The 23,934-nt window shown below is 39.7% G+C and overlaps 1 protein-coding gene across 2 annotated transcripts in view; it reads right to left on the bottom strand.

Moving 5' to 3' along the window:
• LOC122790307 (ficolin-2-like) overlaps positions 1-23,934 on the bottom strand; it is a 272,987-nt gene that overhangs the window by 184,108 nt on the left and 64,945 nt on the right. For both annotated transcript variants that reach the window (XM_044057825.1, XM_044057824.1), the window contains exon 5: positions 7,368-7,412. In XM_044057825.1, coding sequence (XP_043913760.1) covers positions 7,368-7,412 — 45 coding nt within the window. The remainder of the gene's footprint in view (positions 1-7,367; positions 7,413-23,934) is intronic.

The raw sequence follows: 23,934 nt of genomic DNA on the forward strand, positions 1-23,934 counted from the left end.
TTTACATTACCTGTGTTTGTCACAGCTGCTTGTGTTGCTGTCAGGTTCTCTGTCCTGCTGCTCCACTTCCCAGTTGTCAGCTTTCAGGTAGCTGTTGCTGAACAATTTGTTTGTGTCTGCTTAATTGCAGTTTTCTGTGTCTCTGTCTCTCTCTCTCTCTCTCTGTCTGTCTCTCACGTCCTTCTCAGGGTGCAATGAAAGTATTGCATGTGTGGATTGGGAGTACAGCATACTTTTGTAGGTATCTGCATATGCTCATGTGATAGCCTCTGCACCAATTGTTAGCCAGCATTTGCTAATTGCATGCAGCCAGTTGTGTACTGATTGCAGTTCTCACTGTGATTTCAGAACAGTGCTATAAAAAGGTATGTGAGATAGGCGTAGCCCTTTCAGATTTTAAGGGCAGGGACCATGCTGTTATGCTGTGGATGATGTTCTGTGTGTGTAAAGGTTGGTATCTCTCTCATATTTCCAGGTGTGTTGTAGATTAACATTCCTCCATTCATTTCTCCAGTTTCCTGTACACTAACACCTACAACTACTACTACTGTTAATGTGTGTGTGTGTGCTTTACTTTCACTTTTGCTTGCACTTTGTTGCTAAGGCTTCAATAGTTGCCCTTTACATTCACTACTTGTATGCCTGTTAGGTGTCTTGACTGTAGTGTGCTGCTGTAGCTTTCCTATTTTCCATGTACATTCACACCTTGGAATGCTTGCTATATCTGCTAGGGTGTTACAGCATGCAGTGTGGTCTGGCCATGGTGTGGGCCTTGACATCTATTAGGGTATTTGAGTATGCTGCTCAGCAGGCCCCAGAGAGTTTCAGGTTCATCTTTTATGTGCCTCATGGAATGGTACATATCAGTGGGGTACACCCATTAAAATGTCTGGTATGCTGCAGTTGTGACTGTGGGTTAGCATGAGCATATGTATTACTACACTTTTTCTGCCATGCAAGTGATGAATACTTTCAGGACTCCATAGTTACCTTTGCATGTGTTACACCTTTCTGCCTACTGTTTGTACATTTCACATGGGGTCTGTGTGGCATCCCTGTAAGTCATTCACTGTTGCTATGTCTAGGCTCTTAACTATTCAAATATGGTTGTGCCAGACCCGTCATGTGTACAGATATTTGCAGGTTGTCCACGTCTGCCTCATATTTTGGTCAATATCTCATGCACACCTTTTTCTGGCAAGTCACTCTGGGCTCAAGTCAGAATATGGTGACAAACATTGAAGTTTCAGACTGCATACCCTTCCAAACATCCCACAAAGTGCAGACCCTGTTACTCTCTGAACTGTCTGCGTTTGTTGTAACATTATTTGTAATGTGTCCCTGGTTTTGGGCCTTTGCTCCACATATTTTATTACTTGGTCCAGATGTGTTCCTGTAAGAGGTTGTGGGGTATGGGCAGTGCTTATCCTGCTGCGAGTATGTGTGTGGCTTGCAAGGTGCTATAGTGACATTATTACCTACTAGCTTCCAACTAGCATGGCTGTTTCTGTTCACACACTACTATTATGGAAATCCACTAGTTTTGATAGTAATTCTAAATGGCATGCTTTGTGTACTACACATCTATATTCCCTTTACATTCATTCCTACTATTACATGATATATTTATTTTAGCACAATGTTCTTGTATAAGAGTCATGGCTTAGTGGTAAGTCACGCAGACTACTGTTTCCAAGGTCCTGGGTTCGGGACTCACAGTGGGATTTTATTTTGCTTTTGAACTGAGTACAGGACCTGTCAATCAAAGTGACTAAGGCACTTTTAAGCAGTTGTAACCGGGTTAGCGCTGGTTTGCGCGGAGCTCACGCATGCGCACTGGCAGGTAGCTCCATGCACACCCGCTTACAACCGCTTAAACGTGCTTACTCTTGCGCACACCTGCGCTATTTTCTTTGAAAGAAAAGAAAATGGGGAGACAGGAAAGTGGTAAAAAAGGGGTCACAAAGAGGGTAAGACAGTAGGGAAACAAGCTTGGGATGTGCAGGAGGGATGTAGGTAAGGCCCATAGCTGCCCATTTCTTCATCAGCAACAGCTGTGCATATGTGTGCAATTTGGTGTGACATTTGAAACCTTCCACCCCTGAGAGAGGTGTCAGGACAACAATAATACTTGTTGTACAGCCAGTTGTAATTGATAGGTTCCATGTCCAGTAGACATGTGTGCGGAATTGGCAGCTATGTATGGGGCGTAATTTTTTTGTGGGTACAGAGTGCCCTTTTTTTTTTTTTCAGGTGAGAGTGGTATGTCAGGTGAAGGAAGTTGGTACAGCTGGGGAGGTAGGTTGGGTAGGTAAACAGACAAGACAAATAAGACGCATACAGGGGCGGTGTATGACACGTGTGCGGGGGGTTACACAATTGACGGGGATGGAGGTTTGGATATCCAGAGCCCATGAGCCCACAGATGGCAACAGTGGAACTGATATCCCCACCTATAGGCAGTTGCCACTGTTCCTTCACTGCCCAGGACGGGGCTGTGCTGGGGGCTGTGTAGGCGGGGCAACAGGCATGCCCGTTAGTTGCGCCACCCATGCCTCGAGCTGGCGTAGGGGCTCAAGAACAGAGTCCCGAATCTCCCTACGCACCACAGTCCGGACGCTACAGAGGGTGAGTGGTGGTCCTCCTCTGGCCACACTTGCAGAGGGGGGGGCGAGCCCCATCCCCTACAGCACTTCCACCCGCAGGTGGCACAGGGCCACCGGAGGAGGGTCTGGACTCGGCACTAGTGCCAGGTGCACTCGCCAGCTGAGGTGGGAGAGGTGGGTCTGCTGGAACCCGCCTTCCCTGTCGTACTATGTTTTGCATTATGTCATGACAGTTTGGGTTAGTGACATATAATACCATTCACAATTAGTTGTAATAGCATGCATTAGTATTCCCATTAACCAAACACCCAGATATTCACACCATTGAAAAGCGTGCATAACACATGCATAATTCGAACAGACATACACAGTCCAACAACATGCAGGGTTAATTGATGGCAACAGGCCATCAGGTGTGGATGTATGAACAGGGCAGATGCATCAACAGACATGCAAATATATATGACCCAACAGGACAAACGTCCAGGGGTGTTAATTGTGATTGCACATACCATTTTCACGTGGAATGGGTTATATGTGGTTATAGGGTTGGGTGGAGAAAGTAACATTAACACCTTCAAATAACAATACATATGCTGTACATTTCTAATAGCTACAGTTATATACACACTACTGTTCTAACTACAGTTTCCTATATGATAACTATTTCAACTTGGTGATAGGACTGTTACTGCAACATCAATATACATTTTATGGTTCTTCATACACATTCATATCTAGCTTTGTTCAGCTACATCACCCTGCTACATTTGCTTTATATAGCTGTAGACAAGTGTGGATGTTTGGTATATCAGACAATCATCCTATCTGCATATTGCAGACTGAGAGCAACATATCCAGATTTTGGGATACACATTCCAGATGCAGCAACACTTTGAACAGACTTTGCTGTTTGGTTTTGAATATCACATGCATTTCATTCTGTCTTGACTGCAGTATACTTTATTCAGGGGTTATTAGTACTGTATTGCTGGATTCATGACACTTTCTCACACTCTCTCACTTGCTTTCATTTTACTATTCAGGATGGTACTTCTAGGCTTTATTGACATGTTTTACCAGTAGTTATTACAATCCTTTCCAGTAGTCTCACTTCTGTCATGTTTCAGTATTTCCACAGGGATATATTTCACACATGTGATTTCATCATCTTCTGCAGCTATACTTTTCAGCCTGCTGCAGGTTGTGTACTATTTTCTTACAGGCAGGGCATTTTTTATTTCAGAGTATATGTTGGACAGTTTCATATTTAGGTTAAACTTACAGGCTGAAACACACTTTTGTAATCAAGCAATACTTGCATACACTTTCACACTGTTACTTGCAGATTCTATTCCTTACTGACTACACTGCACTCTTTTGCTGACTGTCATACTTTTATATTTCTTTACAGTTACTGGTAGTGGATTACTGACCTGCCTGGTGGCGCAACCGCACCAGCCTATCGCCATAGGCTCTGCGGTTCGCAGAACGGACACCTGCAGCTGTAATATAAATGAAGTAATACTGGAATACACATCTCCATAATATCAGCTAGTTTAATTTCTTACATACATAATTAAATGTTACTTACTCAGTAGTGGGGCGTTGGGTGTTTGCCGGGCCTCCTGGATCCAAAGGTTCAGTTGGTCCTGCTTGCGTCTCTTCAGGTCCACATGGTGGTGACAGACCTGTTCACCAGTCCTTGGAATCCCTGTGGCACTGGTGAGATCATGAGCCAACCGGTCCCACGCCTCAGCCCTGTATGCTCCCCAGAGGACCTGGCCCTGCATGAGTTGGGCCTCATGATGATGGACTAGGAGCCAGACCATGTACCTGGACTCCTCAACACCCCACCTCTGCGCTCGAAAGCGACTACCCTCTCCTACTCCTGTCATTCTGCCTGCAGGTCAGTTCTACAATCGTTTATGCTGTGTATTCCCGCCTATGGGGCTTATATAGTCCGTTTTTCCCAGACATATCTGTGATTGGCCATTTTGGAATTGTATCAACTTCAGTAAACCTGCATTGTCATGCTCATGCTCTAGTTTGTATTCATTCCTATATATTAGCTATTATTGCATTTACAGGTACTGCTGTCATGGCTTAGTGGTTCTGTACCTTGACTATGGTGTATCGTATCCTGGGTTCGAACCTGGCCACTGCTTTTTATTTTTCATGACTGTCTAGACATGCTGAGGGGTGTGTCTGTCTAAAGGCAGTTTTGATACGGCTTGCTCACTGTTGCCCGTCGGTTAGCTCATTTGCGTGGTGCGCAGCTCTGCGCAAACGGGATACGCTGATTTAAGCCTCATTTGGCTATCGGCACGCATATTACACTCAGCTCAGTTAGGGGCACATAGATTTGGTGTGTTAAACCACTGCTCAGCTACGGGCACTCATTTTGCACCAGTTAAACCACTGCTCACCTACGGGCAGATGCACTCACCCTGTTAAACTGTAGCTCAGCTATGGGCACATATGGCATTTTTTATTGTTTTGTTACCTCACATTTCTTCAATATAAATGGGCTATTTCATTACATTTTACATAAAATGTGATTTTATGTGTACATATTTGTCAGGGACTTGTTTCCTGCTTATTTTGAAAAAAAAAAATTGGTGTTGTGGGGGCTTGAACCATGAATGCCTGCTCTTCAGCCAACATCTCTACCGCTACGCTATTGCTTCCTGGCTTATTTTGCATATTTAGTTCTTATATGCTTTCCCACTGACTAACTGTAGCTGCGCTATGGGCATGCCCGCGCAAACGAGCGCACTCACGGTTAAACATCTTTACAATTTAAAAAAAATATATAACATGTTCATTTATATATATTTTATGTTCATAGTCTGTGGGGGCATGTGTTGTGTTGTGTTTATTCACATTTCCATGGACTCTGTTGTGGGTGTTTACTTTGGGCACTTTTACACTTCTGGGGGCGTGTCCGCTTGCAGGGCTCAGCCTATGGACATGCCCCCTACTGTCTTACATGGACCGTGTTAGACTTAGGTGTGATTCAGCATGCTCTCATGAATATGCAGAGCATGCTGACATCACTCCGTTTAACTGCAGCCTCTGTGTAAGAGTTATAACTCTTACACGGAGGCTTCGTGAATCCTGGGGCTTAATTATGCTGACCTTTTAAATGAATATGTTCTTCTCAAGCACTACATTGTTGTTGGTGAAAATTGTGAGACTCTCCCTGCATTATACAGAAAAATAATTTCGGACAACTTGAAATCTGTGTTTCCCAATATTGAAATTGCACTCAGAGTATTCATGTGTGTGATGGTTACCCATTGTGCAGGAGAACTTTCATTTTCAAGACTGAAACTTATAAAAAATCAGCTTCACAGCACAATGGGGCAGCAGCTTTTGAGCTGGCTTTCACTTATGTATATGGAAAATGACATCATCAAGACCATTGACATCAAGTCAATGATAAAACAATTCTGTGCAAAGAAATTTCACAAACGTTTATGTTGAACACTTGATTAATAATAAATATTTCATAATAATTTCATTCGGAGCCATCTGCGTCTATATCGTTTGCTAGTTGTAGTATCATTAATTTGTTGAGATTTTTGTGTTTTTCAAAGCTCATGTTATACTGTTCAATGTTTATGTTGACTAGTCTTTGGTGTACAGTGTTTAAAAACTGATTTTGTTGGAAGTATCAATAAAGATATGTTTCATTTTATCGGCCATTTTCATTTTTAATCCTGTGAGTGGTTGTGTAGGTAGATGCTTGAGTGCACTGCTTTGCCCGGGTGTCAATAATGCTGTTAAGACAGCCCTGGGTGACTGTAATCCTCCATCATTTACTAGAAAACCACAAATTTCATGATGAACAGACAAAAATATGAGACTAATAGCTCTCCAGTTATTTGCTTATTAATCAGAGCCAAAAAACAAAGTAATGGGAGGGTGCATGTGGTCATAATATTTTAGTCTAGGCCTCTTCCTCAGAAACTCACACATTTATCACAGAGGTTTATGGCTATGTGCTGTTTCATGCAGTCCAGGGTTTAATTATCTAAGCTTTCACTGGCCTACTGTGTTACTCTGAGCAAGTCATTTAATCAGTGATTGCTCTGGGGCAATTTGAAAATCAGCCTAGGTTGCTCATTGGTCTCCTGGACCACATGCACAGTAACTATTTATGAACCTTATGCTGTTACATTTAAAAGTATAAGCCATCAAGCAAAGGGGCTTTGATTTTCAGAAGGACAGAGACCTGAAACCATAATTTTCTCTTCTCTGTTCTACAATTGCAAACCTAAAAGAAGTACTGGTACCTTTCTTTATAATGCACAAGTAGACCGCCAGACAAAAATAAGAAACCTAAAAGAACTAAGAAAAAAACAAACAAATATATGCATACATACATAAATAAGCAAATCAATGCTAGGCTTAAAATCCTCATGATTTAACAACAACAATAGCTGCATTTGAAAATAAGTGAAATGACCAACAGGGCAATGACCCAATCTGGAAGAAGTGGGTAGTATTACACTAGTTCGATCAAAAGTTCCTTAGTTTCTGTTCATTGTGAAGCAGAATCTACGTTTCTCATGGGGAACAGACTACTGTTTGATAAGGGAAGGAAAAGTAGAATTCCAAGTAACTGTGATGCACTTTGTAGAACATGATGTTTTGTAATTATGTTTACCATTTTTAATGAATATGATTATCACAGTAATAACTTCTACTACTTCCTCTAGTGGTAACAGTCTTTACACACTTGAGAATACATACCGTTCTTGCATAAAATAGTGTCAATGTCCTCAATATCACATGTTCCTGTTTACAAAAAAAGGAATAAAGAATCTTTTATTACAAACAAATTTAGTAAGTAAATATTTAATCCTTAAGGAAAGTACAATTTAACTATTTTTAATACTGTGGTAGATGCAGTTATTCAGAAAACAAATGCATTTGACAGTATATTATTATAAATATAACGTAATATTATTTACTTTGCATTAATTGATCATTTTGTAGAATGGTACCAGTTATGACCTTAGAACTGCTTATATCAAATAAATTTCATTTCTGTATGCCCTATGCTGACTGTCTAATAAAACTCCAGCTATACTCTGCCGCATATCGTTTACTCAGAGGCGATCTCTGCTTAACATACAAGGCCATGTCAAACCCAGAGCTGTTGGACATGCGACACTTAAAGAAATCCCAATCCCTCAGAGCCACAGACTCCAGGGATCTAAACCTTGTCATCACAATAAACAAAACATGCTGGAGGGATAGGTTCCTGACCCAGGGACTCCCCAGACTCTGGAATAGACTGCCCATACATGTTAAGCAGAGCGCCTCTTTGGCCCTCTTCAAAAGGAACCTTGATGATTGGATGGGAAATAGGAAATTCACCCTGGGGATCACATCAGTCGCCCTGCTAGACACAGGTCCAGGGAAGTAAATACTGTGGGAAGAAATAGCCAGGGAATTGTTATGGTTAGGCTTGTATAGGCCCTAGGGCCAATAGCCTAGTACCAACCTATGAACCTATGTAGATTGTTGTTTATATTTTATATGCCATCTCAGGCAGGAATAAAAAAAGTTGTTTTTGGTTATTTAACTCCTGCAAATAATGAATAAATACAAATGAATGAAAGACACTGTTGTGTTGCTCTAAGTTACAAAGTATAACTTCAAGAGTATGCAGTATTACAGAGGCCAGGAATCCATTTTGTTACGCTAAAGTAAGCAAAAAGTGACCCTCAGATAACTTTGCCCAGTACAACGTTAAAATGCATCCAAAACATGGAAATAAAGTTTATAAAGGGACATAACACTAAAAATCTTGAATATTCCATCATTATTTGACACATACTATAATGAAAGACAAGCTGCCCTGTCAGATCCAAGCAACAGCTACCAAAAAAGGATATTAGCAGCTCTAAAAAAAATGTACCCTTTAGAATGAGAACAACTAAGGAAAGAGTTAGTATTCACAGACATGCTCTCTCTGCTGCCACATCTTCTCTTTCTCTCTAATGAAAAAACTCCTCTGTGAAAGAGTAAAGAATATGCTAGAATTGTCCTTCAGGTGGGGCATCCTTTTAGGGGTAAATCCAAAATCACCAAATCAATGTAAAAGATGAGCACAGCACTGGGGCCATTTATGTCTGCAACTTCCCTGCCCCCAAACCTCACCATTTTGGCTCTGTATTGATATTATTTATTTATTTATTTATTTATTTGCATTTGTTGACTGGGAGAGTCCACTGGGTCAGAGCAACCCATTTTCAGTGGAGGCATGGGGAGAAAAGCTCCACAAGCAGTTACATTCATAGTGAGAGGTTACATATTTTACAAAAATAAAATAAAGCTCAAGTACACAACCACGCCAACTAGTGTTTCTTCCTTAACGCAAGGTAAATTTATTCGTCCACAAAACAAAGCGTTTTCGCCAGTCTGAATAGACCAGCTTCCTCAGAGAAATAAAATATTTTAAAATTTTGCGCTCTTTATACACATAAAATCACGTTGTGTGAAAGGTATACATCACTTCCTGAAGGTGTGTTATAAGCCATCCCACACTTCCTACTATTTTATATACATCAGTACAAAAATACAAGAGTCATAAATTTTTACACCACGCCATTTTCACAACGACCCAGATACACGCACATAATGTATAATGTCATCCGACCATTAGAATAAATATAAAAATTTTAAAAATGTTAGTCTAAAATTTGTTACATACAGTTAGTGTAATATTCGCTACCTAGACGTGTCTCTTCAATTAAAGGCACAGTCCGGTATTTTCCAATTACAGCTGTACAAAATCAATAGTTGAAATATAAAACTATTAAATAAACTTCACTCTTAACTTATTATTCATGTAAATTGTATTTTATCATGAAGAAATAGAAAATTATATATATGAATATCCTAAACTCAAAATGTATGAAGTGTGTATTATTGTTAATCTCTCACACTCAATCTAATTCTATATAGAGCTATTGTAAAATATATAGGATACTTATATGTTACATGCCCTCTGTATTTTATCGTCAAGGATTAGTCAATTCCTGACATCTAGGCTTACAAAAAATTTTTCTATAGATGCAGTATGTCTACGGTCCTTCCCCTCAATGTATACATGATTACAGCTGTCTGGCGTCCTTGTATAAAAGTAAGTAATTGACTAGTTAAGTCGAGCTTTAATACTCCCCATGGTCCTGTAACAAAGTTGTTATGAGTACAGTAAATCGACAGTCCTTCACCTTAATGTGTACATATTTATATCTGCCTGACATCCTTGTGGTTAAATAAATAATGATTGAGTCAAGCTTTTAGTACCCCCAAGGGTCTATAACACTAATCCATACCTCCAGATCTGTTGTTATTACAGGTATGAAGGGGTATATTTGTAATCAAGCCCTAAATAGATCGCAAATACTCTTATAGCCCTGATTATCCCATCATATTGTACTAAAATCCATTTATATATATAGGGATGAACGAAGGTTTTTAAAAAACCTAGGTTCTCGCTGACTGTCCCTTAAGATACCCGTTATATTAACTATAATTAGGTTATCTAAGGTAACTTTTCAATTTGAGAAGGCAAGCAATATTGCAATTGTCATTTAACCCCGGGGAGTTGAAGGCATCCAATTTAATTTGCCATTCCAACTCTCTGGTTTCAAGCCTAATCGACGTAGGTCCTCCTCTAATGTTCTGAGGGATATGATCAATAGCCATAAAATAAAATTTATGTCCTATATGTTGATCTAAATGCTTTGCTAAAGCATTATCCATATTTTGTTTTCTTATGGCGTACATATGTTGGTAAATTCTCTCCCGGAACTTTCTATCTGTTTTTCCAACATAGTACGCCGGGCAGCTATCGCAAATGGCCAGATAGACAATGGACTTTGTTTCACAATTGATTTTTTGTCTTATTTGGTATTTCTTTCCTCTGATTTGGAAGGAACTCCCTGTTTTGACACAGCTGCACCAGTTGCATCGTCCACAAGTGAATGTTCCTTTTTGTCTAGTGAAGGACTCTTCACTGTAATTTCCTTCTAATAAGGTTTTTAAGTTCCTTCCTTTCCTATAAACTACAATTGGTTTTGTACCCAATTTTTCTAGTAAAAATCTATTACTAGAAATGAACGCCCAATTTTTATAAAGAATGGAATTAATTTCCTTAAATTCCATGTTGTATGTTGTAATGAAACTACGGGAAAAATTCCGTGTATCTTCTTGAGTATTTTTTGAAGTAGGTTCCACTGCTGTGTAATCAACCACAATGGTATGTGTGGGCTCACTTTCACATCCACTTGTTCTGATGTTTAGTAAGGGTATATAGAAGCCATTTTCTCTCTTGTTCCTCACCTCCATTATCAGTTCGTTAATAAGTACTTCTGGGTAATCCCTATTTTTAAACATGTCACTTAAAAGTTGACATTCAATGTAGAAATTTTCCTCCGTACTACACATTTTTGCTGCTCTAATCAGTTGTCCTTTTATAATAGAGCGTTTTTGTTTGTGCGGATGTTGACTAGAATAATGGAGGAATGAGTTGCAATAAGTTGGTTTCCTATGTATAGAGGATACCAGTAACCCGTCTTCTAAATTCCTTTCTAGTTTCACATCCAAATAATCAATGGAAGTAGTAGAAAATTTGTACGTGAAGCTGAAAAATTCTGTGGTGTTGTTCATGTATTCGACAAGTTTAGAAGCTTCATTTTCTGAACCCTTGAACATTATAAAAATGTCGTCCAGGAATCTTGTGTAATAAATCATCTGTGAGTTGTAATTATCATTACCAAACATAAAGTGTTTTTCCCAGTAGGCTACAAAGATGTTGGCTACCGAGGGTCCACATGGTGACCCCATTGCAATCCCTTGTTTTTGCAAATAATATTTTTTATCAAACATGAAAAAATTGGATGTGAGTATTATATCCAATAGGTCCGTTACAATGTCTATTTCATTTCTCGGAACCTCTAAGCTGTTCAAAAAGGATCCTATCCACTCAATGGCTTCCAAATGAGGAATAGATGTATAGAGATCCACTACGTCTATAGTAAGAAAATTACATAGTGGATCAAAAGGAAGCTCGTTTATGGCTGACAAAAAGGACCATGAATCTTTGCATATATAAGGGACCTTTTTTATATGTTTGGAAAGAATTACATCCACTAGACGTGCACATGGATATGTCATGGAAGATCTAGCATCTATGAGAGCTCTCATGGGTGGGTGGTAAAGATTCTTGTGGATCTTTGGAATTCCGAAAATAGCAGGTGTCTTCGGTGTAGTAATATCTATGTATTGATAGGTGTCATTATCAATTTTTCCTGCCAAGAATAAATCTCGGAAGTAACCCCTATTCCTAGAATAAGCCATATTCATCTCATTAACTGAAGAGGGTGTGTAGGCTGGACCATCCACAACACAGGACATTCTATTTAAGTAATCACTGTTGTCAAAGATAACCAAGCCCCCACCCTTATCTGGCTTATATTAGATGGGAAAAATTATTTTAAGAAAAAACTATTTTAAAACATTAAATAATCCTGGCTAAGATAATACATTTTAGATAGGAATTTATCTTTTTAAGATTTAATTTGAAGCATTTAAACATTGCAAGTAAAGCTAGCACAGAGGTTACTTACTGACTTAGAAAGTTCCATTTTTAAAAGCATTTGAAGCAAAAAGCTTATGTGTAGCATGAGTGTGTTAAACAGTAATGGATAAGAGTACAAAATCAAAAGTTGTACAGTAGGATAGTGAACTAATCACATATCCTTATAAGAGAGGTACAGGATTTAAAAGTTGGGGGGGTGCTTAGGTAGGAGCATGAGAAGCACATTCCCATTTGGAAGATAGATAGATATGAGTGCAGGTGGGATTTGAAGTTATTGTTGTTTGGTATACTGCATAGTGGAGAGGGAACAGAGTTCCACAGTTTAGCTATGATGCAGGATAGTAGTAGCTGGCCAGTGGGATGAGAGGGGTTGTGCACTTGTAGGAGGTTTTGGCTGTTAGATCTGAGGGAGCAGCTGGGTATGTAGGCTATTAGGGATGTGGTGAGAGAAGGGCAGACTGCTGGTTTGAAGATGAGCTTGTGAGCAGTTGTTAGTTGTAGATATTTCAGGTAGTTGGGGAGTTCTAGCCATTTGAGGTTGTGTAGGGAGTGGCAGTGATGAGATGATTTTTTTGAATTGCTTGCAAATTTGCAAATTTTGTGGTAGCAGGATCTGAGTTTGGAACACAGGCCAAGTTGGTGGTTGGTGAATAGGGGAGCACCATACATGAGAGAGGGGAGAAGGAAGGTAGATGCGAGAGTTTGTCGGGTGGAGGGGCTGAGGTAACGGTTGCATCTGTAGAGGAGACCTATTTTTGATGGGTTTTCTTAATTGCAGAGTAAATGGGGTGTCAAATTTTAGGTTTTCGTCAATGATGATGCCTAGCAGCTTGGTACTGTGAACGATTTGTAGGGGGGGTGTTATTCTGGCTTATAATGGAGAATTAATTTCTGTTGAAATTGGAGTTTTTGGTAGGAGTAAAAATCATTAGTTTTGTTTTGTTAGCATTTAGGGCTAGGTGATTGGATTGCATCTAGGATTTTGGAGAAGGCTAGTTGTTTTTTAGCAGAAGTTCAGAGGGGCTGGAGGCTGAGCAGATGATGGTGGAGTCATCTGCGTACTGGATAACTGAGGCTTTGGGGATGGAGTGGTGGAAGTTGTTGATGAATATGTTAAAGAGGAGAGGGCCCAGTACAGATCCCTGGAGAATGCTGGTGGGTGTTGGTAAGAAAGTAGAGGTTGATGTTTTCGATTGGACAGCTTGTTGGCGTTTGGATAGGTAGCTGGAAAATCAGGCTAAGATGGAGGAAGAGAGATGTAAGAATGAGAGCTGGGATAGGAGTAAGGAGTGGGAGACGGTGTTGAATGTTTTTGAGAGATCTTGGAATAGTGAAGATACATATTTGTCATTCCCACATGCTAGGTTGATGGTTTCAAGAAAGGAAAGGAGGGCAGTCATGGTACTAGAGCCAGGGCAAAAGCCATGTCGGGTAGGGAAGAGGAGTTTGTTTAGGGATAGGTATGGCATGAGTTGTGCGTGGATAGTTTTTTCTAGTATTTTAGAAAGAGGAGAAAGTATAGCTATGGGTATGAAATTAGTTGTGCCTATATTTTTACTGCCTCTGTGGAGAGGGATGATGAATGCATGGTGCCAGATGGTTGGGACGTAGGATTCTTTTATGGATCTATTTATAAGAATAGATATGGGATAGGCTATGGCTTTAGCAGATTGTTCAGGGAAGGTAGGTTGCATATTGTCTGGGGCATTACAACAGGGTTTTAGCTTGAGGAGAAGTATTTTTATTGTGTTTGTGGGGATTGGTGTTAGGCTAAAAGGGGTGGAGGGAGGATGTTGATTGGGGTGAGGGGGCATGAGGGGGTAGGGTTGGAGGGGGGGTCAGGGAAGGAGGAGGAGAGTTTTGCTATGCAGTCTATAAAGAATGAGTTTACTTTTATGGCAATTTCTAGGCTGGTGAGGTTAGGATCTGGGCATGGGTTGTCTTTATTACCATGGTGAAAAATGGAGGAAATGGAATTCCAAAATTCTTTAGGGTTGGTTGAGTGCATGGATTGGAGTTTTCAGTAGTAGGTTTTGCTATCTTTAGTTAGTTTCTTGGCCAGGTTGCATAATGGTTTAAATTCTAGGAGGAAGTTGGGGGTTTTCTGTTTTTGGTACTGTTTACATTTTTTGTCTCATTTGTGCATAATACGTTTAGTTTCATAGGATAGCCAGGGGCAGGGATTGGTTTTGATGCATTTAGTTCCAAGGGGAGCTTGTTGATTTAGAAAGGTAAAGAATGTTTGGTTGAAATAAGATACAGCATAGGTTCATAGGTTGGTACTAGGCTATAAGCCCTAGGGCCTATACAAGCCTAGCCATAACAATTCCCTGGCTATTTCTTCCCACACTATTTACTTCCCTGGACCCCTGTCTCGCAGGGTGACTGACGTGATCCCTGGGGTGAATTTCCTTTCTCCCATCCAATCGTCAAGGTTCCTTTTGAAGAAGGCCAAAGAGGCACTCTGCTTGACATGTATGGGCAATCTATTCCAGAGTCTGGGGAGTATCTGGGTCAGGAACCTATCCCTCCAGCATGTTTTGTTTATTGTGATGACAAGGTTTAGATCCCTGGAGCGTGTGGCTCTGAGGGATTGGGATTTCTTTAAGTGTAGCATGTCCAACAGCTGTGGGTTTGACATGGCCTTGTATGTTAAGCAGAGATTGCCTCTGAGTAGACGATATGCGACAGAGTATAGGTGGAGTTTTTTAAGGCGGTCAGCGTAGGGCATCTGCTTTATGCCTGTGATTCTTTTAGTGAGGTATTTCTGCGGCCTTTCCAGTTGTTGCAAATGTCTTGAGAGGTACTATAATGGGTCTAATGAGGGATGAGTACAGTGGGACAATGACCTCCTTTTTTCTAGATGAAAAGCCCTTAGTGATGAGGTGTACCACATAGAAGGACTTCCTGACTGTTGTGACAATGTGGTTATTGAAGGTGAGACCACTGTCCACCTGTGTCCCTAAGTCTCTTATCACACTTTCGGTGTTTAGTGTACTGCCACCCATATGGTAATTCACGGGTACATGTTTTTTCCCAAAGGGGATAACTATACATTTCTTGGCATTGAGCTTGAGCCCATGGCTCTGGCACCAAGTATCTGTTTCTGTAAGGCCCTTTTATAGAGTATCCACATAATTTGGGGATTCAATAATGGCTCCCAGTTTGCAGCCATCTGCTAACTTTGTTAGCCAGAGTCCCTTAGTGTTGGCCTGTACTTCAGAGAAGTAGATGCCAAACAAGAGCGGTCCCAGGACTGAACCCTGAGGTACTCCACTTGTCACTTGTCTGGAGCGGGACTGTCTAGTGGAAGGGTTTTTAGGGGTGACCACCCAGTGTGCTTTAGGCATTCTGAGAAAATGTCAGGGTTGAAGGATGCTAGGTTGCAGGTTTGGGTGTAGTGGTGGTGTTTTTCTATGGGAGAGGGTAGGTGGTCTACGAAGGCTGGTAGGTGGTCGTTGAGAGGGTCAGGTAGTATTCCAGTATGTGAGGTAAGGTGGGGATGGGTTGTCAATATCCAGTCTATGATAGTACCAGAGGTACCATCCTTGTTTGGCCTGGTTGGAAGGTTTATAAGTTGTGTGAAGTTGTAAAGATTGACTGAATGAGATAGGGTATCAGAGTTAAAAGAAGCCAGTTAATGTTCATATCACCAAGGATATAGGTTTCATTTTTGATAGTGGTGCTAAACCAGGAGAGGATGTCTTCTAGAGTTTGGGTATTATCCCCTGGAGGGATGTATATGGAACGGATGCAGATAGATTTGAAGTTGAGTTTTAAAAAGCCTACTGTCATTTCTGAATTGGCAAAGGTTGGGATGGGGTTGGTGTATGGCGTAAATGTATGTGGAGGAGTAGATAATAGCTACTCCACCTCCTTTTCTCTGAGTTCTATGATTGCAAAGGATCTGGTAGCCTGGAGGGAGGATTTTGTTGTCTTTGATGGAAGGTTTAAGCTAGGTTTTGGAGATGGCTGTTATGTCGGGTTGGTTGTGAGTGAGCCAGGCATGGAGGTTAGGGATTTTATTTTTGAGGTTTTGTGCATTAAGTGTGGCAAGACGGATTGACTTGGGGTTATGGGGTTTGGTGGTTTGATTTGTGAGATTAATGTTGTGGTTGGGTCCAGGGTTAGGGCGGATGTCACTTGAGAGAAAGGAAGATGTGGAGGAGGAGTTAAATGAGGTGGTGTAAGGGGGGATATGGTAGTAGGGTTGTGAAGGCGGAGAGGTTTTTGTGTTAGAAATCAGAATAGGGTGTGGGGAGGTGCGTTGGGGAGTAATTTGGGTTTGAAATATAGGGTTGGGTTGCAAGAACAGAGTTCAGGGGAGATTTTTATATAAGTAGGGGATGTATTTGGGAGGTATGAGGTGGTGGGATGGGAGATGTGAGGTAGGAGAGTGTTAGGGAGGTGTGTAAGATGGCTAAGACAAGTGAGGGAGGTTAGTAGGCTAGCTTGTATTATAGTGTGTGAGGAGAAGGTAGGCATTGTTGTTGGAGTGTGTGGTGTTATGGTAAGGTTGGAAATGGGTGGAGTCTGCTCGAGGTTATATGTGTTTGTAAGGGGTGTAAGTGGCTAGTAGCTAGTACTAGTGTAAAATAAATAGCTTTATAGCTACTTATAGTATACAATTAGTATACAATTATCAAAAGCAAAAAACTGTAAAACATAAAAAAATGTGCCTAATAAGTCTTCCTGATAGTATATAGATAATAAATACTATTGGCACAAACACCATAATAATATACAATGCCATAAGCAACATGAATCATAAAACAGTTGTCAAAGTCAGGCAAATCCAAGTGTAGAATATAATATATACCTAGATCTGCATATAACCAACTTGGTGATCCCAAGTATAAATCCCGACAAACATTCACATTGATAGAAAAAAAACTGAAATTATTAGATATATTGGTTAACAATTCAATTATGTCCATAAAAAATAAGTCCAAAAATAAATGATGTTAAATGATGAAACAGCCCAAAAGATCTTGTGCCCCACACAATGACTTTCCATTTGTGATGAAAAAAGGTGATGCTGTCTCTTTATGAAAAAGGCCAAATCTGTATTTTTCAATGTTACAGCCGCCAAACGAATGACAAAAAAGTCCAACAATGACCCAAATCAAAAGGATACACACACAGATATAGGCCCTTTGATCCTAAAACAAATGTGAAACTCAGGCCCAACAATATTAAACTCTCAATATGCCAACTCGGTGGTGGTATTCACATATATAATCACCAGGTTACATTTTAAACAAAAATGAACCACCATGAATCATGTATATATGGCCCATATAACACTATGCAAGCCATGTGTGGGAAAAAAAAAAAAATATATATATATATATATATATATATATATATATATATACTCGCTTAGTTTCTAGCAAGACACCAATTATTACCTAAGTTAGAAAATAAAAGACCAAGACATTTTAATCATAGGAGTCCAAAATGTATATCAGAAAACAAAACAGGTGACCATATTCCCAAATAATAATCGTAGATGGAAGGAAACAATCCTGAAAAACTTCACCTGAAGCCTGTTTTCACTCCGTTCAAGAATGTTAAGTCTCTGGAAATAACCTTTGACAAGCTGAGTCTTTAATGTAAGTCAGCAGGCCCACAAATAATGCTAAGTACTAAAACGAGTATTCTGTCCATAAAACAGGAATCATTGAGTAATATATGTGTCCCACCTGTGTTAGACCACTCCAATAAATTAGAGTAGTAAAACTGATCAATTATTCCAAAAGAATAAAGGGGAAAAAAAAAAAAAAAACACAGATTGTCCAAGATGGTATAGCAAAAAAAATTTTATTTATTTTATTTATTTATTTATTTATTTAGTTACATTTGTTGACCAGGAGTGTCCGACTGGACGTAGGTCCATTTTCAGTGGAGGCCCGGGGAGAAAAGTTCCACAGTTAAAATAAGCAGACAGTAGTTACAGTGGATTACATAGTGATTAACAATTTGATTAACATAGCAATTCATTACAAACATATTTACAGATTAAGAACATAGTACATCAGTAGACAACTAGAATCTTTATCTGCGAAGTACATAACAGACATTAACAAATGTTACAATAAGAAGTTCCTGCTGTATAATAAGTACTAGGCTTATGAGCATCTGAGCTTGCTATAATCAAGGTAATTAGTGGAGTGGAAAGAAAGGTAGTGGTTGGATGGGGTGGGTGATATTAGAGTGGGAGTTGCAAGGGCATAGCCAGCATGTTTTTAAGTGCGCTTTTAGTAAAATTTGGAAGTGGGTGATTGATGGTACGGAGCTAATTGTGGGTGGGAGGGAGTTCCATAATTTGGTTATGGCACAAGAGAAAAAAAGGCCAAATCTGGTGAAGCAGAGTTATTGGCTTTAGTGATCTGCAAGTGATTTTTGTTGCTGGATCTTAGTGGTCTGGTGGTGCGATAGGGTTGGAGTAGATTCTGGAGGGATGGGACAATTAGTGGATGGTTTACTAGTTTGTGGGCAAGTGAGAGTTGATACCATTGAAGGAGGTGAGGGAGTTCAAGCCAGCCCAGTTCAGCAAGTGAGAGACAGTGGTGACTACGGTAGGATGCCCCTGTGGCGAATTTGGCAATTTTCAACTGGTAACCAGAAACAAGGTAAATAAGCCAAGTAAAACACAGGGCACTGCTCCGATACAATAAAGGCTGTCTTTTAGCACTCCAGGACCTGCACGATCCAAAAAACCAAAATTCAAGGGTAGTCCGATAAAAAACTACTTTAATAGAAGAACTTGCCACAAATGGCTACTAAAACATAAAATTAAACTGTGTATAATACATAATATACAAACGTTTACTGATTGAGCGCTTTCATCTCCATCCGGAGACTTCTTCAGAATCAATATTACAACATGAAAATCAGTCTTTATACATTGTTTCAAACAAAATCATTGGCTGGCAATAAATTACTTAATTGATGATTATAGTTTAAAGGTCAAGTATATAAAAAAAGAATGAAACAGTAAAAACAGTGGGTTTAAAATACAGAGATTTAAGACAAGTTATTTGAAGCAACATTTTACTAAGCTGTCTTTTAAATTAAGGCATAAATTCTCAACCCAGATATAGGATGGTTGAAAAAATGCATTAATGAAACATGAGAAATGTTTAAAAATATGCCAACAAAAACTAATATATTTCAATATACAATAAAATATAGTTTTAGGAGGAACAAAAATATTAAGAATATCATTGAGAAGAACAAGATTAATGCAGGAGGGACCTGTACAAAACTTGAAACTTTTAGGTGTGGGAGATGTGCACAATGTTCCTATATTGCCGGGTGTAAAGAAATTAGAATACCCAGCTTGGGAATGACTTTAAGGGCAAATAGGTACAATAGTTGCTACTCCAAAGGAGTAATTTATTTGGCCTTTTGTGGGACTTGTTGGTGTTACTATATAGGAAAAACGGAACGTCATCTCAGGACTAGGATTTATGAACATATCAGGGACATAAACAAGCATAATGAAAACAATGCCATGTATAGACATGCCTTGATATGTAAAGAGGCAAATTACAAATCCTGGGTATTGGAAGAAGTTAACCACCAAGAAAGGGGTAGTGACTGGGAGACGCAGCTGGAATTTAGAGAGATGATTTGGCAACTGAGACTTGATGCATGTTGCGGCAAAGGTCTCAATGACCACATTTCTATTACCCTGGCATTAAAACTCCTTGCAGCTGACCCAAAGAGGCATGGAAATAATAGCATTCACCATACAAATAAAAACAATTTGGTAACAATATGAGTATTTTTCCCATGAATTAATGTATGTAAGAAATATATTATTAAACATTTTTTATTCAATGTATATTTCATTTATTAATCATCCTATTTTTGCATCATATTCGCTATTTATATATATATATATATATATATATATATATATATATATATTATACAATACCTTTTACTATTTGGGTAGTTTTTATTTATATATATATATATATATATATATATATATATATATATATTTATATTTATTATACAACTATTTATGAATATGAATGACTATATGTACTGCCTTTTAGGGTTTATAATTTATATCTGGGTTGAGAATTTATGCCTTAATTTAAAAGACAGCTTAGTAAAATGTTGCTTCAAATAACTTGTCTTAAATCTCTGTATTTTAAACCCACTGTTTTTACTGTTTCTTTCTTTTTTTATATTCTGAAGAAGTCTTTGGATGGAGATGAAAGTGCTCAATCAGTAAACGTTTGTATATTATGTATTATACACAGTTTAATTTTATGTTTTAGTAGCCATTTCTGGCAAGTTCTTCTATTAAAGTAGTTTTTTATTGGACTACCCTTGAATTTTGTTTTTTTGGATCGTGCAGGTCCTGGAGTGCTAAAAGACAGCCTTTATTGTATCGGAGCAGTGCCCTGTGTTTTACTTGGAATTTGGCAATTTTGTTGTAGCAGGTCTCTAGCTTGTTTAGATTGCATTGCCTTAGCTTGGTATATATTGGAGAGGCAAAAAGTAGGGTGGAGATAAGGTGGGAATTTGCTATTGAAATCTTTGCTGCTTATGTGAGAAGTTGCTTATTTCTGTATAAGACTCCTAGTATTTTGTGGACTTTTTTTATGGTCATGGATATGTGAAGGTCAAATTTTAGTTTATTGTCTATTTCCACTCCTAGCAATTTGGTGTGTTCAGTTGGGTATATAGTGGTGGTGTCTTTTGCTGTGATATTAAAGTGAGAGTTGTTTTGAGTATGTTAGGTGGGTTGGAAGATGAGTAGTTTAGTTTTGTTTGTGTTGAGTATTAATTGGGCATTGTATAACAAAGTTTCAACAGAGGAAAAGGCTTCCTGTGTGACTTTTTGTAGTTTGGGTAGGGACTGGGCTGAGCAGATGATGGTTGCGTCATCTGCATATTGTATGAGTGTGCCATGTTTGGTGGCAGAGGCTAGATTATTGGTGAAAACAGAGAAGAGTAGGGGTCCAAGGATGGATTCTTGGGGAACCCCTATGAAGATATGTCATTCTGCCATACAACGGATTGTTGGCGGTCAGACAGGTAACTCTGAAACCGGTTAATGACTGATTGAGAGAAGGATAGGTTATTGAGGACAGAGATGAGTTGTTTGTGTGGGACAATGTCAAATGCTTTAGATAGGTCTAGGAAAGTAGCAGAGGAGAGATAGCCATTATTTTTATGCTGAAGGATAGTGTTAGTAAAGGAGAGTAAGGAAGTGGTGGTGCTATGGTTTGGTCGGAAACCATGCTGAGTATTGGAAAGGAGGTTGTTAGTAAGGAGGTAGTCTGAGACCTGAGAGTGTTTGCATCTCTCTAGTATTTTGGAGAGTGGAGAGAGAATAGCTATGGGGCAGTAACTGGTTAGTTCTGTGGAGGGTCCGCCTTTGTAGAGGGGAATTATATGTGATACTTTCCACAGTGTGGGAACGTAACTTTCTGACAGAGATCGGTTAATCAAGATGGACACAGGGTAGGCCAGGGCATCAGCTGCGATTTGTAGGTATTCACTTGGGAGGTTGTCTGCTGCTAATTTGGTGGGCTTAAGTTTAGTTAAGAGTTTTTTTATGTTGGAGGTAGGTACAGTAGAAAAATAGAAGGCAGTGGGGAGATTACTAGTTGAAGGTGTGGGTTGGAGGGGGGGGTGTTGCTTAGCTAGTGATAGTCTGGTTTGTGTGAAGTGTGTGTTGAAAGAGGTAGCAATATTTTCGGAGGAGTGAGGAATGTTAGGAGGAGGGGTACTGACTTTACCTGGGTGGAGGATGGAGTTTATGGAGGACCAGAATTGTTTGGGGCTGTGTTGGGAGGAGTCTAGGGCAGACTGGTAGTATTGGAATTTGTCCTATTTTATTAACTTTTTGACTCTATTGCACAGTTCTAGGAATTTCTGTCTAGTTGAGGGGGTTTTGGTTTTGCGCCAGTGCTCCCAGGCTTTATCCCTGTTTTTCATTTCTGACTTAGTGGCTTTCTATAGCCATGGGGAGGGTTGTGCTTTGGATCTGGAAAGTCTTATGGGGGCATGGTAATTAAGGATGCTCAGGAAGGTAGTATTAAAAAATTCAACTGCATCATGAAGACTGAGGTACTTTAGAGGATGCCAGTTACATTCTTTGAGGGATGAGATGAATGTGAGTGGGTTAAAGTTTATTTTTTTACGTATTTGACTGTAGATGACAGATTTAGCTTGGTATAGATATTTGTTGAGTAGGAATGTCGGGGAGTGATCACTGAGGCTATCTGATAAGCATCCTGTTATATATGACTGGGGGTTCTTACTGACTAGTATCCAATCCAGGGTAGTGTGCTTGCTGGAGTTTTTATTTATCCTGGTTGGCGACTGGACTAGTTGGGTGAAGCCATGAAGGTCTACATGATGGGTTGGATGGTTGCCAGAACAAGATTGCCAGTCAATATTGAAATCACCTAAAATTATAGTTTCTTGGGGGAGATTGTGGGTAGACCATCTGAGGAGGTTTTCTAGTGGAGGGATGTTTTGGCCAGGTGGGAAGTAGCATCCAATTATGTTGATGGTTTTGTTTTGGTTTATTTTGAGGTTGGTATATATTATTTCTTCATTGCCTATTTGTGGAGCTGATGATTTTAAGATCTGGATGTTTAGATGCTGTTTAAATATTATAGCTACACTGCCTCCTTTCTTGTTTAGCTGGTCTACTCTTAGTATGCCGTAACCGGGAGGGAGTATTTGCTCACTGGTAATGTGAGGTTTTAGCCAGGTTTCTGTCAGAATGACTATATCTGGGGAGTACAAATCTATGGTGGCATGGAGTTCATGGACTTTGTTGATTATAGTTCTAATATTTAGGCTTAGTAGAAGAAAGTCACTTGGCTTTCTACTGGCTGTGATATGGGAGAAGTTGTGGTTTCAAGTATGATTATTAGGATTGGGGTTGGAGATGGTAGAGCCAGGGTTGGGGTGGATGTCTCCACTTAAGGCTAGTTTTGATATGCATGAGGTTATTAGTTTTCTCAGTTTTTGAATGTGTTTGTTTATTAGGGAAACTTTATGATTGTGCTCTGTGGGTAATAGGTATGGTGGAAGGGTTACTATGTTAAGTTGTAGGGATGCTTTATGTTTGAGTAATATAGTTGGTAGAATATGTGCGGGGTGTATAGAGATGGTTCTTGAGTTGGTGGGAGGGGAGCTGAGTGTGGGTGAGACATGAGTGGTGGTGTGAGTAGTAGTACAGTGGTAGTGGTTGAGTGGGGGAATGATGGAACTTTGGTAGGATGTAAGATATACAAGGAGAGTGCATGCAGTGAGCATAGGTAAGGTATGCTTGTACATGTTAGTTGAGGAGGTGTGATAGTAGTGGGAAGATGGAGGACGTAGTATTGGGTTAGCGCTGTGGTTGGCTATTGGAAAGATGGGTGGGGTTTGTGCATGTAATAAAGGTAGCATCACTGGGGCAGGAGAGAACAGTGGGCAGGGTGGGGAGCGAAGCGGGTAGTGACCCTGTTAGTAGCTCTTATGAGGGGGCTGGAAACAATCAGGTAACAGAGTAAACTGATAAATGAACATATGATAGTGACAAAGGGTGGTTGTAGTTTTAAAAATGGTGCCTGCCACTGGTAATATTTATTAACTTTGGGATTGGCTTAAGGTAATGAAGGGGGAGGGGGAGAACAAGGGTGTGAGCAGGCAGTTCTTTTGTACTGCTGCTAA

This window comes from Protopterus annectens, chromosome 16.part0, assembly GCF_019279795.1.
Source record: "Protopterus annectens isolate FY-2018-M chromosome 16.part0, PAN1.0, whole genome shotgun sequence".
NCBI classification, from domain to species: Eukaryota; Metazoa; Chordata; order Ceratodontiformes; family Protopteridae; genus Protopterus; species Protopterus annectens.